The sequence below is a fragment of the Penicillium soppii genome (assembly GCF_028829465.1).
Source record: "Penicillium soppii strain IBT 18220 chromosome Unknown utg000004l, whole genome shotgun sequence".
NCBI lineage: Eukaryota > Fungi > Ascomycota > Eurotiomycetes > Eurotiales > Aspergillaceae > Penicillium > Penicillium soppii.
Window position 1 is genome coordinate 5,096,230 of NW_026643234.1, and position 18,866 is coordinate 5,115,095.

Below are 18,866 nucleotides of genomic sequence, written 5' to 3' on the forward strand. Positions count from 1 at the left end.
GGGTGGCCGAGTGGTTAAGGCGACACGTTCGTAACTCTGACGCTATCTTGAAGAGCTCACACTAACAATTCGACAGGTTTAGGTAACACTCTCCGTGTTGGGCAACCGCGCGAGTTCGAATCTCGTCCCTTGCATCGCTTTTTTTAATTTAGTCTAATTAGTATAGACAAGTAGTTGTTGTGTAGATTATACGTTTAGGGAACAAAATCATTATTAATTCCTTGGCTCCTTTTGTTTAACTTTCTACGACTAAGTCCCTAGATTATCACTCTAGCTATCATGATCATATGAATCATAGATGACCTTAGTACGGCGTAGTTCGTTATTAAGTTGCGATAAAAGGATATTTTTTCAAATGTCTAGGTAGTTTTCGGCGATATATTATAGGACATAGGTTCGAGAGAATTCAATGATAAGATGGCAGGCGAGGTTAAAAAGGGATTTCTAACAAAATAGGGCGTTAATTAGCTTTGTGATCTTGATGGCAGCAAAGAATTCTTAAAGGATTTGATATTCGAGTTTATCTACTCTCACGTGGAACGTGATGCGAAATGTATAGTCAAGCATCCTGAATCACCGGTTCACAATCAAGACTGTGAATTATTGCAACCTCTATGAGAGTTTTTTTCTGGACGAGCTTTGCATTGCTGTTTAGCGTCCAGGTCCTATCATTCAATTGCTTGATTGGGAGAACTCACAATCACCTCTAGGTAGATGAACAAGCGACCCAAGGTAGTGAAATGTCTATATCTATTGCAGTTGCTTAGGTTTCGAAGCTAATCTAGCATCGTAGAAGGAAATTCATCATTTTCATCATGATAATGAAAGCTGTTTTCATTTGCTAATAGCTAGATGATGCTGAGTGTAAAGTGAAAGGTAGAACAAGGATAGTTAGGAAACAAAGAGGTCTTGGGTAATCAATACTCATAATAAAAAAAAGTTTATATATCTTTCTACCTGTCTTTTTACCTCTTTTTTTGCTAGTGATCTAAGGGTTTTGATTTCAGATATTATGACTAGGCAATATGTCCAGAATCTAAGTGACAATCCGTTCTACTATCTCGAGCGTGATGAAAAGCTTTAGATCATCTTTTGGAGAATAAACTCAGATATGAATATGTTTTGAAAGACTCATCTTTTCCATGATACGGGAAGCTGCTTAGGGTTCAGGCGTGGTATCCAGGCAGCCCTCCACCTAGGTAACTAATGGTAGTTAGTATACAGCCTTGGAAGGTACAGCCTTGGAAGGTACAGCTCTAACTCGCCCAAGTGTGACACTCTTTAGGTAATGATAATCCAATTCACCTAGTCAAAACGGGAATAATTATTTCCCGCTTGACGGTTTGGCCGAGAGGTTAAGGCGACAGACTTGAACGAGTAAACTTTTGAGTTATCTGTTTCCTTCGGGAGCGCAGGTTCGAACCCTGCAGCCGTCGCTCTTTTTTTCTTCGGGACCGTAGTCGAACTGCAACTGTTCATGTTATTTTTGGTTCGTTGTGCTGTTGTTGACTGCCTTTCTTGTTGGATGGACGTAAAAATTTCAAAGATTGAGATCCGGATCACATTGATCTAAAAAAGTTTACAGTCAATTATTGAATAGAAATATTGAAGAGGAGAACAGTGTTCTTGATCGCATTTATCGTGACAAAAGTCTTCGCTAGGGTTGGCCAATTTCTAGGCATGCTCAGGGCCTGAGGAATCGACCATGAACCTCAACTCCCCCCACCTGCGCAGAGCGAGGTCGATGGGAAATATGACTAAGCGGCGTCGCGATAAAAAAAAACTGCGATAAGAGATTCCCCCACAATATCAGCCCTCATTTCACGAATTGACGACTTGTTTGGTGCTTTTTGATGCTTTTTGTGTTGACATGACTCGCCCCAATCCCCTGCCACTCTCTGACGAGTGGAAGGATCCCGACGAATATGTTGCGGCCCTCCTCTCCTTCGCGACCGAGTCGGTCATGTTCATGAACCTTTGCGGTGGTGTACATATCCTCGATTTTTTGACGCGCGATCCCGATCTGTATACTTCACTATTGCCAGAGGACTGGCGTTCTTTCTTTGAGAATCATGATATTCATAGCATTTTACAGCTGCTTTTGCGAGAAGACATTAGCCCGCTATGCGATCAAGCGGAAACGAGAACGAGCGAAAATGACAGAACCTGGAATGGAAGCGCATTCCCACCTGCTACTCTCCTCGAATACATCCGCAACATTCGTCGATTCAGCCTTCGCCGCGAGTTCACGTCTGAGAGGAATGAGGGTCTCCCCAGGCACATTGCCAATGGCATGAACAAGAAGAAAGCACATGAGGTTGAGCAATTTTCTCACTATGTCGCATCGTTATCGGAGACGGTTCACGAAAGTCGCGGAGAGCCATTGACCCACATTGCAGACTTTGGGTCTGGACAAAATTATCTGGGGCGGGCGCTGGCCAGCGCACCCTACCACAAACATATCATAGCGATTGAGCGCAAGCATCAATACATCAGCGGGGCAAATCGAATGGACGTTCATGCCCGATTAGCAAAGGATGAGAGGAAGAAGATAATGCACAATGCGAAATTGGCTAAACTGGAACATAAGAAAAAGCAATGCATCAGTTGCACCGATACCCCAGATTTAGCTACTTTAGGAGTATCTGATCCTGCCAGGGTGGAGGCGCAGGCACAATATGCATCTAGCAACAAGGTGCTTGAAGAGCCTACTGGACAAGAGGAAGATGACACCTTCTCCAGTACCCTAGGCGGCATGAGTTTAGAAGCCGATGACATCCTCACTTCGACCGAGCAGAACCCTCCCGCCTTCAAAGCACCACCACCACCCATGGTTGATGCCAGAGGTGTTGTCAGCTACATTGAACATGAAATCCAGGATGGTTACCTGGAGCCGATCATCGACCATGTCGTCGATCCCAAAATCCCAGTGGAAACCAGAACTGCCAGTGAAGAAGTCGTCGCCCAGCCCCAGGAAAAGAAGCCAAGTGATGCCCGGGTAATGGTCGTATCACTGCATTCATGCGGTAACCTCGTTCATCATGGAGTCCGATCCTTGGTTCTCAACCCATCTGTTGTCGCCATCGCTATGGTCGGCTGTTGCTACAACCTTCTCACCGAGAGACTCGGTCCCGCCACCTACAAAATTCCTATTCTTCGATCTTCGCATCCACGTCTCAAAAAGACCGGATCTTCGTGGGATCCGCACGGGTTCCCAATGTCCAAACTTTACGAAAACTACGAGGCAAAAACCACAAAAGGCATCAAATTCAATATCACAGCTCGCGCCAGCGCTGTTCAAGCACCCTACAACTGGGGTCGTGCTGACAGTGAGGGTTTCTTTACTCGCCACTTCTACCGCGCCCTTCTGCAGCGCGTTCTCCTTGACCATAAAATTATCCCAAAGGCGGACATCTCCAAAGATCTCTATGAAGAAGACCCAGATGACCCCGAGTCTGGTATCGCGCTGATCGTGGGATCTTTGCGTAAATCCGCTTTCGAATCTTTCACTTCATATGTTCGCGCAGCAACGGTCAAGTTGAGCCAGGATCCGCTGCGAGGCGAGAAGGTCAAGGAACGAGTTTGTACCATGACTGACGAGGAGCTGCAACGCTATGAAACCGCTTATTTGCCCACGCGCAAAAACCTCAGTATCGTGTGGACTCTGATGGCTTTTAGCTCTCAGGTCATCGAGGCTGCTATTGTTGTGGATCGTTGGCAGTTCTTGCGTGAGCATGACTCTGTCAAAGACTGCTGGGTTGAGCCGGTCTTCGAGTATGGCCAGAGTCCCCGGAATCTGGCTGTTATTGGGATCAAGAAGTGATTTTGTTGGCCTTGCATATCAAATTTGGCGTTTGTTCTCAATTTCGAGAGAGTTTACTATAGATTTGGGACATCATGTTTCTTCTGAAGACACTGAGTAAATAGATAGTGATGATTTACACGAATAGACGCACAGACCTATAGAGCTCTCCTTAATGCGTGACCATCATAGCGTGCAAGCGGTGCCACTGCGTCAACTTTTAACATTTCTTTTCTTTAGTTTATGGATATAATAGGGAAGAAAACCTAGGCCGGGGAACAAAGGAAAAAAGAGGGGAAAAGCTTGAATACTTACTGACTTTGATTCTACATATTGTACTTACATGTTATACATTTTACCCTTGATTTTAAAATAATAATTAACTAGCGAAAAAACAATTAACTATGTTACTACAAATCAGTGGAGAAGAATAGGCCTGAAATCGGCACTTTTTGCTGATGATTGGGTAAAAGACTTTTCAATACCTATGTAGATTGACTCGGTCACTGGCTTTTAATTCTTCGGCACTCACTGCGGAGTACATACCAGGATAATCATACAAATAGACCAAAGCGTTACAACATATATGATGAGATTGGTTGTAGTTTATGCAAGTAGGCGCAGGTACAGTAGCCAGGTACTGCTGCATAAAGCGAAGCGAAATCGAAACAAAACTTAGAGCTCAAAAAGCAGTCCACTGCTCCCTACAAGCTTTAGCAACCTCGACTGCCGCTTTCCCAATCATCCCCTTCCAAAACTCGGAAGTACCAGAAGGGACAAGATCCTCGATCTCAAGAGAGAGCAGTGCGTCAAAAACCCAATCCTGGCATCTCTTATTATTCCCTCTAGGAGCAGCCTCTTTCTTGATCACGGTGATTGCTTGGCTTCGTTGATCGGGCGTCAGATCTGCAATTTTGCACATCCCCACTGCACACCTGTCGATGATCTTGGTTCCGTATCGGGGTGTGTACTCGTACCATAGATTGTTAATATCGATGACCTCGACTTGGAGGAGATCGCCGAAATCTAGATTGTCTGGTTTGTTGATCATGAATCCCCAGTGGGATCGGTATTCGGGGTCTGTGCCGGGTCCGAACACTTCTATTGAGAGGTTGTAGGTCATGCTGGTATTGTTAGTGGATCTTGTTTGTAGTGGATTTATAGGTACATTAGCTACCTTGAAATTGAACTCTGGGAAAATTCAACAGTGAGTTTTCTCTTGAGCTTTTGAACTCTTGTACTCTAGTACTCTCGAACTCTTAACTCTCGAAGTCTTGAGTTCTTAAATTTTGAATCTCCCATGGTCTTAGCTTTCTGTGCGTTTGGCCTACCCTTGTCAAAAGCAGATGATTTGACCAAAAACATTGCTGCGAGATCCCGTTCACCAATAATTGATGAGCGATGTGCGTCCTGGCCCCTCTCGGTTCTATCACCCTCTCAGGGCCGTATGATGCGACCCCATATTGCGGAAATATCGTTCAATGTTGATGATATTTGTGTTTCAACCCTTATCAACTAATTTCCATACTTCCCTCAGGAACACCCTGTCTACTCCTCAGCCTATGTGCAAAGAACTGCATCACAGGCAACATCTCATCCCGACTCGAAGGCATCGAATCTCCCTTCCGCGCATACCGACTAACCTCCACAAACTCGAAGACCTGCTTCGTCCTCCGCACCGCCTCATCAGAGACGACAACCGAGTCCCGGCCAGAAACAAGCAGCACAGGCGAACGGTTTGTTGGTCCAACCCGTGACCCGGACAAGGGGTATGGCGCTCCAATGGAAATCACCCCGGATAGAGAACCGCTTTGTTGTTCGTTATTTCTTATCCCCAGTTCCCGGGCAGTGACGAGTCCGACCATGCCTCCTTGGCCGAATCCTAGGATCATGATCTCCCGTAGAGAGTAGCCGCATTTGCGGATGAGTGTGTCGCGCACAACATCTTCTACTAGTATCCTTGTGGCCCGGACTAGTCCGGCGTCCATGTCTATGGCTCCGGTCGCGGAGTCGAAGGAGACATCGTCGCCCCAGTGGAAACCACCTAGATCGAAGGGGAGCGGGGCGGTTCCCTGAACTGTCACGACAGTTGTCTCCGGTAAATGTAATGCTTCGCCGAACTTTGTGAAGGCTGCAGCTGAATCACCGAGACCGTGTAGGAGGAGGAGAATGTTTGGGGCTGGGGCTGAGGATGTGGATGTGGGTGTGACGGTGACGGTGAGTTGGGACGGGAAGTCGGATGGAGTGGGGGTTTTGGAGGGCATTGTGACGTGAGACAGCTCTTCTGATGCTGATGATGTATCCTGCTGCCTTGTTGATCGGGAAGTTGCCGAAGCTTTGGAGCTCAAGTCGAAGCTCAGAAAGTCGAGTGGTGTGGCTGTGTCGATTTGTGGCTGAGCGATATAATGTCACGCTAAATGTTGTTAGGGACACAGGGTTTGAGCTCTCATCGTACAAATGTACAAGTGAACATGAAAAAGAGGAATTGACTTTGGCGGGGCGGTTGATTGTTGTTGCCTATTGATCTACAATACTGTAATGTGGTGCTGGTGGTTACTGGTAATTGCTGGTAGCCGGATATTGAGATGTCCACTGGTCATAGATTTTAGTCCAGACTTGAGCTGATCACTTCAATGGTTTCAGTTTTCAATTAAATTGCTACAGTGTATATTTCTTGGCATAACTTTTGACGCGGTTAGGATTAAAAAATAAAACCACAAGGGTGTGGCATGTACCAAGACACATTCAAGCCACATATACTCCGTATTAGATGAATGTATGTATGAATCAAGATCACCTCGGTTCATCTATATCTTGAAATATTATTATATCATCCTATTCGGTAGAATTGGTTGAATCGTTATACAGTAGGTTACTATTTTAATCCTCCGCCACAAGAGGCGCAGTACGTAATGAGATTGGTTTCAGGGTCATTGATTTCCATCCACATCACTTGGTTGACTGTGATCCATGACAAAACCTACCTAGGTAACTAGGTATTTTCTAATGATTAACTTCATGCTTCTTTCCATCCATTTCAAATGCAAAACTTCACAAGTGCGAATCAGTACACCGTCATGATTCACCGCCACTCTTGTGGCTCATTTCCCGACTCATAAGGCGACGACAAGCCTCCTTCAGAAGGCTTGGCTCGGCTGCACCGGCTGTAGAGTCTTGGCATTGGGACTGATCAGTTCCAACTGCGTAATTAGTACCTATATTGTATACGACTAGTTGCCGATGCAGTTAGTATCATCTGTGTCCTTTTCTGATTCGTCAATTGGTGGCGGAGTAGGGCTGACCCGACCCATCTGGGTCCATCGGATCGGCGCTTTATTGGACCTTGTGGAACACGACTCGTAACGTTCGGGTTATATGTTGAGGAACAATAATATGTTACTGCCATACCTGCGTTGTATATTGAACATATCCCGTAAAACTATGGATAGAACTCAATTTCAAGGCACATTATTCGTAGTAAGAGACAGTATAGTACAGCTCTGTAGTGAGGTGCCGAGGTTATGTATATATCGCTCACATATACTTCAACCCCTGGACCAAACTTCTGGTCCCAAATCTGCGGCGATCCGGTAAAGACTAATACGTTGTATGGTATACGGGGATCATGATACAAATTCCACCGTCAATGGAGTTGCGTTTTAATTGGTTCTCCAATGGTATCGCAGACTACGTACGGCTCTCATCGCCCCGGGTACCCAACAAAAACAATTCTTAAGTATCTCTTAGCTCCACCAGCCACGAGCCAAGACTCGGAAACTCGTCGGTGATCCGTGGTCCAACCGTATGGCGGAAGTCGACACCCTCAGCCACCTTTTCCATAGCTTCGATGGTGGGGCAGCACAGGCTGAGACAGAGCTTTCGGAGAATATGTAGCCCTTCTCGAGTGTTCCGCAGCTGGGTATAAGATCCCCTCGGTCCCCCGCTCATCAGTAGCTTTCTTCTCTTATCCATCACTACAAACCTTTTCCCGCTTCATCACCTTCTATCTACATACATTCACAATGGCTTGGGGCTGGGGTAAGTCAACTTTCCTCGATATGCATCATACATATCCCTTGCTGCCTGCATGCATGGCTCCGTCTCGATGTGCATAGCTTGCGCAACACCCGCTAATTGGATACGATCCGAGCAATACGAGCAATCATGCTGACTTACGAAAAATCAGACGAATCTGAGCAGGCTCACCGGCAGGTGTACAACGGTGAGCAGCACCACGAGGGCAAGTTCTCTCACGAATTCGCTGCCGGTGCCGCTTCCTTCGGTGCCATGAAGGCCTACGAGGACCACGAGCGCAAGAGCGGTAGGTTTGACCGTATGACATTGAATCTCATCGAACCATATTCTAATTGTTTTCTTTAATAGGCAAGCCCGTCAGCCACGCTTTCGCCAAGGAGCTCATCGCTGGCTTCGTCGGCGGCGAGATCGACAAGCTTGCCGAGACCAAGGGTATGGACTGGTTTGACAAGGAGAAGGCCAAACACCACGCGAAGAAGAACGCCGAGCACATGTACGAGGAGCGTTACGAGCGCGGCAACTACTAAGCCACTCGTTAGGCGATGAATGAATGACATTTGTTTTATGAAAAGCCCTGGCCTTCCGTATATACCACTGCAAGAAATATGAGTAAACCATCACAATCATGATCAACAAGGATGTACCGTGTACGGTCATCTTGAATGAGCGGTGAAGTAAGGCAAAGTCAAGCGGAGTCAGGCCCTATAAGGCGTAGAATATTGCAATCTTTATCAATTGGATGCCAAGGCTGACATGAAGGTCCAAGGTAGTATAAGACGTGGTCAAACATGCATGTTTCTGCCAGACGTACGTAGCCCTACGTATGTCGACGTCGCAAGACACCCGATTCCCGAAGGGAAATATGTGCCGAGCTAGGATAGGGATACCGGATGTTTTTCTGGGCCAGTAATCACCATGAGAAACCACCGAGCACATTCCTGCATTCCAAGGCTGTCGGAGCTTAGATAGGGAATTGACAGTTTTATGGTAATAGTACTGATTGTACATATGTACATTTGTATGATCATCATTTGGAATATCACCTTAAGTATATGTTGGGAAGTTGAAGTGATCGATAGTTAGAAAGAAAGATTAGCAGCCTTACATAGCAGTAGTTGCATGCGATTAAGTGCCCAAAGTAAATAAATTCCTTAAACGGTTGTAGTGGAACCCGATCTCCAAAAGGGTTTGTATGAATTGACCAATCACAGCACAGGGCTGACCAATAGTGGAGTGCCATCCTGATAATTCAGGCATCAATAGGTAATGAGCTCATACACGTGCCAAAAGTATAGGGTCAAAATGAAATTCGACTGAACTTTTAACATTTTTAAACCGCACATGTTCTGCATCGCAGGATTCTCTAGGGCTTGTTTTTTTAGGACGTTGCTTAGGTATTTTCTATATACTTGAATGTCCTTGGTACCTTTATCTCCTCCCAAACAGAGAGACCAGGTACTTTTCCAGATCTCGGCGCTTATCGTTCCTGGCTGCTAGTGGCGTTGAACTAACAACTTTCAAGGTTTTCGGGCCCTCGCACACTGTGAGTTTCGAATGTTACTACTTTGAGACTGCAATGACGGTTGTTCAGCATGAAATTTGCCAAGTTCGTCCTTCTTGACGTGTGACCTCCCGTGGACATTCCAGTGGCTGACTCAATTTAAAACAGAGAGCTGGAGCAGGAGCTCGTGCCTGAATGGCGGGCAAAGTATCTCGACTACAAAGTGAGTTTGGTGTTCTGCCACAACCGATGCATGATGACTTGCTGATCCCCTTGCATCTAGACCGGAAAAAAGAAAGTCAAAGCAATCACTCGGGCCCTCCAGAAATCCCACCGCAGTCCACGTATCCCATCCTATCGACAGTCCAACCCGCAAGCGCGCGGTGCTGCTCAGTTCGGTCTGACCCCGTCCAATACCGATAAACAACTCGATGCCAGTGAAGGAATCACCCCTGCATCGCCACTGAGAGGTGCGAGTCCGCCACCAGTCGCGCGATCCACCCCCATCCCAAAAACCGAACGACAACCACTGCGAACGCCCGGATCGCGATTCTCGGAAAATGTTGGTAGCTACGGGAGTATACTGGCGACTCCGCCCCAGCAACCCCGGAGGGGAGGGTCGGACACAGCCTCGTTCGAGTTGCCGGACCCAGCTCTCGACCCAGATGAGGACTATCTGCCACCCGCGGAAAATGCAGATCGACCGAGGACCGTTCGTACACCGTCGCCGGTGATGGATCGACGTGTTGTGAGCAACATGACCCCTTCGCCTTCGCAGCCCATGGACCCTTCGCCAGATCACAGACCCCAACTGGACCAACGCCCAAGCTACCAAAGCCCCATGAGTGGCTTGACAAAGGTTCCGTCGAGTAATCGGACATCGCAGCTGTTGCGGCGGGTCTTCACTGCGGAGGGAGAGCCTGGTGCGAAGCGATCGCAACTGGATTCTAGCGCCGGTGGCGAGGTCGACAAAAGACACGACGAGTTCTTCGAGTTCTTGGACAGCGAGTTACACAAAATTGATTCCTTCTACACGATGAAAGAGCAGGAGGCCACGGAGAAACTTCGGGTTCTTCGCCAGCAGCTACATGTCATGCGAGACCAGCGCATTCAGGAGGTTCTGACCTCAAAAAGGGCAGCCAAATCCGATAACGGGGATGGCCAACAACGACCGAATGGATTTGCCAAGCTCAATAGTAATCTGAAAGATACCATAGTTGGCAAGACCCGTTTTGGTAAAAATTCAGAGGCACTTGCGGAGATGGCTACTCCTGGGATGCCCGCGCAGGATCGCGAATTCATCGTCAATCGCAGGGACTTCATGCGTCGCCAGGAACCCCTGAACCAGGAAGTATCCTATCGCTCTGCTAAGCGCAAGCTCAAGCATGCATTGCAAGAGTTTTACCGTGGTGTGGAACTATTGAAGGGCTATGCTTACTTGAACCGAACTGCGTTTCGGAAGATCAACAAGAAATATGATAAAGCAGTTAACGCACGCCCGCCGCTGCGTTACATGTCAGAAAAAGTCAACAAGGCTTCTTTTGTTCAGAGTGAAGTTATTGAAAGCCTTATGACAGCGGTCGAAGATCTATATTCACGGTACTTTGAACGCGGGAATCGCAAAATTGCCGTTTCGAAGCTTCGACACACGATCAACAAATCGGGCGATTTCTCGCCCAACACCTTCCGCTCTGGTCTGTTGTTGATGGGCGGTACCTTGTTCTCTATCAAGGCTCTTGTTGATGCTTCGCACAATCTTCACACAGGTGAAGCCAGCGAACAAGTTAAGACTAGCTATCTGCTTCAGGTTGGTTTCCATAGCTCTCACGGCCATTCTCAACATTTTACTAAGTTGACTAGATATATGGTGGATACTTCCTCATCGTGTTTCACGTCTTGCTATTTTGCTTAGATTGCATGATCTGGACCAAGTCAAAGATCAATCATGCATTTGTGTTTGAGTACGATACCAGACACACCTTGGAGTGGCGTCAGTTACTTGAGGTATGAAGCGAAAGTCCATGTATTGACTCAGACGTTCTGACGGCAACTATAGATTCCCTCTTTCTTCTTTTTCTTGATGGGCCTCTTCATGTGGCTTAACTTCTCGTGGTATAACCACATGTACATCTACTGGCCTGTTGTCCTCATCGGCCTAACAGTCATCCTAATCTTCTTGCCGGCCCGAGTTCTGTACCACAGGAGCCGGAAATGGTTTGCTTTTTCGAATGTGAGTTATCGAACCTTTCATTTAGTCACTACCACATCCCTAACCTAAATAGTGGCGCCTATTGCTCGCTGGAATCTACCCCGTCGAGTTCCGTGACTTCTTCCTTGGCGACATGTACTGCTCTCAGACATATGCCATGGGTAACATCGAGCTCTTCTTCTGTCTATATGCCTCATACTGGGGCTACCCTCCCAAATGCAACTCTTCCCATTCCCGCCTACTGGGATTCTTCCAGTGTCTCCCCTCCGTTTGGCGAGCTTTCCAATGTATCCGCCGATATCTGGATACGAAGAACGCCTTCCCTCATCTTCTCAATTTGGGCAAGTACATATTCGGTGTCCTCTACTATGCTACTCTGAGTATGTACCGCATAGACCTCTACACCCGCTTCCAGGCTGCATTCATCACCTTCGCCCTGCTGAATGCAGTCTACACTTCTGTCTGGGATCTAATCATGGATTGGAGTCTGGGCAATCCCTACGCGAAGAACCCAATGCTCCGTGAAGTCCTTGGTTTCCGCCGCGTATGGATTTACTACGCCGCCATGTTCTTCGACGTGATCGTCCGCTTTAACTGGATCTTTTACGCAATTTTCATCACCAACATTCAACAATCCGCCCTCCTCAGCTTTATGATATCCGTCTCAGAAGTCTGCCGCCGCGGCGTGTGGTCCATCTTCCGTGTCGAAAACGAGCATTGCACGAACGTCCTCCTCTTTCGCGCTTCCCGTGATGTCCCTCTTCCCTACGACATCCCCACAGCGGCTCCTGCCCTCGACGGTTCGCCGGAAGATGTCCAGCTCCAAGAACAGCAGCAACAGGCCTCTACCCCCTTCATGTCGCCCGGCGACGTCGAGCACGGCACGCCCACTGGGTCGAGTCTGCGTTCTCGACACCGTCGCCCCTCTGTGGGTATCGGTCGAGTCGGTACGATCGTTGCCTCGGCGCATGCTCAGGATTTCGAGCGCAGGCGTCTGCCAACATACCTTTCCACTGCGAGTGTAGGACGGGATATGACAGGGGCTGATGATAGTACCGATGAAGACGACGAGGGTGATATAAGCACAGACGAAGACTCGGAGAATGACCACAGTCATCGTTCCAGACCGGTTTCTGAGCGGAGAGACCAGATGGGTCGCATTGTTGAGTGAGGTTAAGAAAGTTCCTACCCGCCTCAAATCCAGGGTACGGGCTGTCTATCGATTTCGGTTTTTTTATTATAGATATCTTGAGCGTGCTGCACATATCTTCTTATCTTGCTTTGAATAAATATTAATCTTGTCATTGGTTTCTTTTCCTTTTTCTTTCTCGGTCCACATTCGCCGAAGGCGAGATATCTCACAGAAGTATGTCTGGTGCTTTGTTAGGCAACTGTCTCGGAAAGCTATCCGCCGTTACGTGCCCTAGTGTGTGTCCTGCCCCTAAGCTACGTGTATGACGTATGCATGGCCCTAATGCACGGCCACACCCCTCCGTAGGTTCGCGTTTGACTGCGAAGATGGTCCTCAGGGCCCAAGCAAAGTCTATGTATTCGCGAAGTACCGGTTGGCAACTTTGATAGATAGATTTGCTGTTCTTCCTGAGAGAGGTCTTTGTGACTTATTGTTAAACGCAGAAGATATTCATAAAAGTGATTCGAATCGCAGGAAAGGGAGGAAAGAAGCCAATTCTACGACTAATGGTGGGTTCGCTCTGACAAGAAGATAACGACTTGGGTGCTATCTCGGCCACCACAATACTCATCATTTTCCCGATTCGTTCTCTCTCTTTCTCTTTCTCGTTCGTTCCTGACTTTCCCCTGCTTCTTTACTGTCTTCACCATTGCTTACAACTTTTCCACTTTCAGAAGAGCCTGAAATTCTTCCATATGCTCGTAAGATCCTTATTCCCACCGACTCACCACTCCAGTAAGCCCCGGTTGAAGTACCAAGCGCAACAAATGGTGCTGTGTGTTCACCTGCCAACCAGATACCTCTCTCTGGCATTCCATGTCTCAAGGCTCTGATGTCATCATCTAGCCGGAAGTTCGCTTCCCCTTCTTTAGGCTTCTCAGTCGTTTTGAAATTCATGTATGAACCATATCCCGCCAACTCATCATTCTGCCAATTTGTTGCCAAGGCAGCTCTGGGGCGGCAATTGGGATCACTGGGGCTGTAGTTTGGCAACAACACATAGTAGGGACGGAAGAAGTCGTCGATGACTTGAAAGTATTCCGATGAATCTGATGAGAGCGGTGTAATGAGCGATGTTATGTGGGTAGCGCAGGCCCCATATATACCGAACAATAGGGTTGGTTGAGCGTAGCTGCCAAAAATTTGAGGCGAAGAGAGCGAGTTCAATTCAACAGTCCATGATTTGGGGTTCTTCTCGAGCGAGTAAGTTGGATGTAGGAAATTTGCAAATGATTGGAATGCTGAGGCACATTTTGTTGATTTTTGTGCTGTTTCTGGCTCTGATAAAGCAAGTGGTTCCCAGAAAGCTTTGGGGAAAGTAATATAGACCTTCTCCAAGCGACTGTATGATGTGTTGTGGATGGCACGGGTAATCGACGGAGAGAGAGGAGGGGAAAATTTCGGATTTCCACGCTTTAGGGCTCCAAGAGGGATTGTGACGACAACATCATCGAATTCGAACGCATGCTCATCGTCTGTCTTTACGCGAACTTTTCGACATTCTTCTATACAGCTGGTGTTCTCGATACTCACTATCTTGGTGCGAAGCAAAATTTCCGCATTTTTCAATGCCTTGTCAGCCACACTATAAAGAATTTTTGCGTGACTGCTTGCGACAAAAAGATTGTCTGTCAATCCCATCAGTGATTTTCCAGAGGTAACGTCTTATCTCAAGATTGATCTTTCTGATATGAGAGCTATCAAGGACCATAAACCAATCCACTCACCTCCATCAAGGCATTCTTCAAGCCAGAAGTACTTCAAGCTTTGCCGCTCCAACGGGTCACCTATAAAAGCCCCCCACATCTCGGCCATCTGTAATACCAAGGTCTGATCCGCTTTGCTCAGTTCTCTTTCAACGACCTGCTCACTAAAAAAATCTTTCAAGCTTATCTCCGGTGAGATATTCAAGCTATTCTCATTGCTATACTTGAAGGCCTCCTTGATTATGTCCCACACCAGATCTGAAAGTTCATTGGCTCTTTCGTGGCTCAACAGTTCCCCGTTCTGGTCGAAGAAGCATGGATTATCTTCCACCTTAGAAACGATTGTTCCAGTCTTCTTCGCCACGTTCAAGAGAGGATTATTGAGGGTTCCATGAATCCAGCTTGGTCCTCTTCACTAGAAGTCAGCGCAATTTCAATTTAGATCAATATTAAAGAAAATAGCTTCACCTACATATCAACGGTATGACCAAGCAAATCCATTTGGTGAACCTGTGTACGTGTGTCAGCGATGCCATGACTCCACCCTATTCCTTGTTTAGTCCTCAACTTACACGCCCACCCAGCCTGTTCCGAGCTTCCAAGAGCGTAACTTGGAGGCCATGTTCGATCAAGATCTCTGCACACCGCAACCCTGCTAAACCTGCTCCGATGACTCCAACATGAATCACTCCATCTTTGACTTGGGGTAAGCTGCTAGAACCTTTCTTCATATCCCGTTCTTGAAATAATGGTTTAAAGTTACGGGAGCAGTAAGAAAGGTCCTGTTCCATCCAGGAGATTTGTCCAGGCTTCACATAGCTTTCTTTAGAATGGGCTTTGGACTCCATTGCAATCGCTATGCTGGTCGAACAATCGAATAAAACAAGGAAGAACTATGTGAGTTTAATTCACCTCTAATCTATAAAAATATCGCACGCTGGCCGAACTATGGAATATAAGGGGCGAGCGTATAAACAGCTTACTAAAAGATTGTCCTCGTTATTTTTAGCTTGACAGCCTTGATTCAGCTTTAGCCCTACTCATTGTGCTGGTTGGGTTTATTACTATAATTATGCCAACCGACGGGCGGGGTAAGGAAGCTAGGCTTAGCCTCCGTTAGCTCTTCGCTACTATTCGTTCGGATGGACTGGGAATGGCACAGGGGCAGCGTAATGTTGCTAAGATTATGATGGACAGGCAACTCTTCGAGTTACATCAACCTATTTTGGCGAACTTCTTGTTAGTCCGCTGTACGACGAGTTATAGGATCTGGATAACTGTAGATATTCTAACTATTGTCCACGATAGTCAGACTGATGCAGGCCCCCTTGCCGAGGAAGTGTAAGTCCCAACATGTTATGCAGTTGAATCAGCCATATGCATGATCGATCGGTAGAAGGTGCTTGAGCGCATCTTTCTATGCTCACCTCAACAAACATGGGCGCTTAAAATGCATTCTCGTTGGTTGTGGACATTTGAGGAATTTGGTGGCACTTCCTGATGTTACTTGAATCCGAATACATTGATTTATCTGTCTTCTTGAGCAAATGATATAGTTTTTTATCTAAAGGGGCGGGAAACTTCCGTAGAAGGACGATAAACAAGAGCGAAAGTGTCTCTTTGTACCTGAAAATATGAAACAAAGATTTAACCCGGTAAGAGAGAGGAAACTGATGTCGGAAACAAAGCATAGAGTACAGCAAGCCTATCCATGTGTTAAAAAGGACGGTACTACTACGTGACTGTCGAAACTTATCTTTTAGTACTTGACTGAATATATTAGCGCAATGGTAATATGCTGCGCTACCCCCCGCCTCGGTATCCTGCCTAGATAATTCCCGCTATTGTCTTTGAGCTTCGTAGCGGATCATGTTCGTAGATAATTCCTTCCTTTCTGTAGAATCTAAATTCGAGTCAACGTCGAGTTGCCCTTGCATATGTCATTCATTAACCTTATTTGATCACCAATCTTCTAGTGTTTCCTATCTCCCGAGCTTTGTTCCTAATGCTCTATAGAGTGCAGTCATAGTTTTGAATACCAAAAAAGCTGGTTTTCGTTACAACTATATGAATTGACGACTTAACTAGTACTTAAAAAAAGAAAACCGATGCCGAATGCAATGATGTTCGCGTGAAAAATTAACGGAGAGACCTGCCGCTCGGGAAGCCCTTACCGCGAACCGGATGCATGCCTGCCGATATCTTGCGAGGGAAAAAGTTCAGCAAAAATATATAAAACTGACGTAGCTTGGATCCAATTCAGGTTTCGTGTAATCTGCATCGATATAGATGATCGATTCCTATGTCATAACAAAAATGAACATGATTGATACAATTGATAGCATCAAATCCCGGAACTTGTCCCGTAGAACTTCCTCGGTGATCTGTCTATTTGTTTGCTCGCCTCCATTATAGCGCGGAAATTATACAACATAATGACATTTTCTTAAGCTTGAGTCGCAAAGAGCAGGGCGTTCAGTATTTCTCCGTGTCTCCCCATGGGGTACGTATGGAGGAGACGAGTATCCAGCCGTGTTGGCGAGCTCTACTCCACAACGTCTCCACGCGCTGATAACTGGGGTCATTAGCGGTCACTCCTTGCCCTGTTCATGGATGAGCGATGTTTCTTCCTGGTGGGTACTCTTCCTGCAGCTGATAACGCGATGAAATCACTCGAGTGCGAGGCATCTCGTAGAAACCCACAACCTGCAAACCCACTATTGGGTAGCTGGCGCCGGTGACGGCCCTTGTCTGCTATGTGTTAAATCGACTGGTGATCTGAGGTTTTGGTCAAAAGCCAGTGATACCCCGCCATAGGATCCGAGGGACTTAAGGTTTGCCTGCGTATTCGGCTTTTTCGTATAACTTTACCATTCAATACAGTAGAGGAAAGGCCGTGGGACTGAACCATGGAAATAGATCATGAATTGAAAAGCTCAGAAGCTCACAGCCTTAAAACCGGGATATATATGGTAGACGAAAGCCAAAAGACGCACAAACAAACAGAAAAGTCTTGGCCTCAGGTTAAAGCACTTAGTCCCTTCATAATTTTGACATTCTTCAGTTGAAAGAACTCCACGGCTTCGATTGAGAAGCATATACTTCCCAATCGGGCAGTGGATATTTCATTATATAAGCCCCCGGATATTTGCTTATCACACGTGACCGATCACATCACAGCGATCCAGGCTTCACTCTCATCTCTCTTTCATCATCGTTCATTCTTCAAGTACAGCCCGAAGCAGATACTTCACTAATATCCAGTATTAACATGGCTGCTAACGCCAGATACGAGCCCGCACCTCAGCGGGACTCATTTGAGGACTCGTCCTTCTCCCAGGCCCCTCCTTCATATCAGGCTACAGCGGAGCCAGCACCTCGCAGTGAAGGCGACAATCTGCCAGATGACTTCAAGGTATGTATCATTATGTCCCTGTTGGCCTAAGTGCAATAATGAATACTGACAAGATCGTATAGTTCGGAGGTACCGTCGCCGAAGGCACTATTGACATTAGGATGCAATTCGTTCGCAAGGTTTATTCAATTCTGTACGTGAATCCCGGACAACTAAACCGCATCAAGATGCGCAGAAATTGGGACCTTCAGCTAACACTCCATCGCTAGAACGGCCCAGCTCCTCCTCACCACTATTATGAGCTCCATCTCTTTCTTCAACGAACCATATCGCAAATGGATCCAAGGTCACCCGGTGGTGATGATAATATCCGTGTTCGGTGCACTTGGCTTCATGCTTGCGACTTTCTGGAAGCGCAAGTCTTACCCCGCCAATCTGCTTTTCCTATCCGGCTTCACTATTCTTGAGGCGTACTCGATCAGTGTGGCGACATCCTTCTATGAGACCAAAGTTGTTGTGCAAGCGCTAGTCCTGACGCTCGGAATCTTCGTCGCTTTGACCCTCTTCGCGTGCCAGACCAAATATGACTTCACCGACTGGATGCCATACCTGTTCGGCGCGTTGTGGTTCATGGTCCTCTTCGGATTTGTGACTATGTTCATTCCATTTGGCAGCACTGTTGAAATCATTTACGGTGTGCTTGGTGCGCTGATATTCTCAGGGTATATTCTCGTTGATACGCAACTTGTTATGCGACACTATCACGTCGAGGAGGAGATCGCCGCTTCCATCTCGCTGTATCTCGATGTGCTCAACCTCTTTATGTCCATTCTGCGCATCTTGAACGGTGCCAACAACAATAACTAAATGGATGTTAATCAAAGCTGCCAAGGCATGAAAGGAACATTTTCCCTCGCTGAATATCACGGGAACTTCTTAGGCAGGAGGTGGTTGCTGGACAAACGTGCTGTTGTGCTTTGGTGCTCTTCAGATCTGGATTCATATTCAAAGTTCTTAATCCCCCATCACCGGCCTGTATCCACAGTTATTGTACACTTTCCTTGTG

General features: G+C 46.8%; 8 protein-coding genes across 8 annotated transcripts; 5 read left to right on the forward strand and 3 right to left on the reverse strand.

Moving 5' to 3' along the window:
- Positions 1-1,870: 1,870 nt before the first annotated feature.
- N7529_005362 (uncharacterized protein) lies at positions 1,871-3,823 on the forward strand (the record flags this gene model as incomplete). Its single annotated transcript, XM_057240889.1, has 1 exon — positions 1,871-3,823. One exon carries the CDS (start codon positions 1,871-1,873, stop codon positions 3,821-3,823), a length of 1,953 nt encoding a protein of 650 aa, XP_057100184.1.
- Positions 3,824-4,484: 661 nt separating this feature from the next.
- N7529_005363 (uncharacterized protein) lies at positions 4,485-4,925 on the reverse strand (the record flags this gene model as incomplete). The annotated part of the gene is made up of 1 exon (XM_057240890.1): positions 4,485-4,925. One exon carries the CDS (start codon positions 4,923-4,925, stop codon positions 4,485-4,487), a length of 441 nt encoding a protein of 146 aa, XP_057100185.1.
- A 388-nt stretch (positions 4,926-5,313) lies between these two features.
- Positions 5,314-6,066, reverse strand: N7529_005364 (alpha/beta hydrolase; the record flags this gene model as incomplete). The annotated part of the gene is made up of 1 exon (XM_057240891.1): positions 5,314-6,066. The coding sequence occupies one exon, from the start codon at positions 6,064-6,066 to the stop codon at positions 5,314-5,316; it is 753 nt and encodes a 250-aa protein (XP_057100186.1).
- Positions 6,067-7,448: 1,382 nt separating this feature from the next.
- N7529_005365 (uncharacterized protein) lies at positions 7,449-7,696 on the forward strand (the record flags this gene model as incomplete). The annotated part of the gene is made up of 2 exons (XM_057240892.1): positions 7,449-7,493; positions 7,550-7,696. 2 exons carry the CDS (start codon positions 7,449-7,451, stop codon positions 7,694-7,696), a joined length of 192 nt encoding a protein of 63 aa, XP_057100187.1.
- Positions 7,697-7,824: 128 nt separating this feature from the next.
- On the forward strand, positions 7,825-8,364 carry N7529_005366 (DUF3759 domain-containing protein; the record flags this gene model as incomplete). The annotated part of the gene is made up of 3 exons (XM_057240893.1): positions 7,825-7,840; positions 7,953-8,123; positions 8,186-8,364. 3 exons carry the CDS (start codon positions 7,825-7,827, stop codon positions 8,362-8,364), a joined length of 366 nt encoding a protein of 121 aa, XP_057100188.1.
- A 1,065-nt stretch (positions 8,365-9,429) lies between these two features.
- N7529_005367 (SPX and EXS domain-containing protein) lies at positions 9,430-12,718 on the forward strand (the record flags this gene model as incomplete). Its single annotated transcript, XM_057240894.1, has 6 exons — positions 9,430-9,443; positions 9,507-9,561; positions 9,622-11,145; positions 11,199-11,342; positions 11,395-11,568; positions 11,621-12,718. The coding sequence occupies 6 exons, from the start codon at positions 9,430-9,432 to the stop codon at positions 12,716-12,718; spliced, it is 3,009 nt and encodes a 1,002-aa protein (XP_057100189.1).
- Positions 12,719-13,309: 591 nt separating this feature from the next.
- N7529_005368 (flavin monoamine oxidase family protein) lies at positions 13,310-15,293 on the reverse strand (the record flags this gene model as incomplete). Its single annotated transcript, XM_057240895.1, has 4 exons — positions 13,310-14,367; positions 14,467-14,855; positions 14,918-14,955; positions 15,018-15,293. 4 exons carry the CDS (start codon positions 15,291-15,293, stop codon positions 13,310-13,312), a joined length of 1,761 nt encoding a protein of 586 aa, XP_057100190.1.
- Positions 15,294-17,716: 2,423 nt separating this feature from the next.
- N7529_005369 (Bax inhibitor-1 family protein) lies at positions 17,717-18,667 on the forward strand (the record flags this gene model as incomplete). Its single annotated transcript, XM_057240896.1, has 3 exons — positions 17,717-17,860; positions 17,923-17,993; positions 18,070-18,667. 3 exons carry the CDS (start codon positions 17,717-17,719, stop codon positions 18,665-18,667), a joined length of 813 nt encoding a protein of 270 aa, XP_057100191.1.
- Between the last annotated feature and the right edge of the window lie 199 nt (positions 18,668-18,866).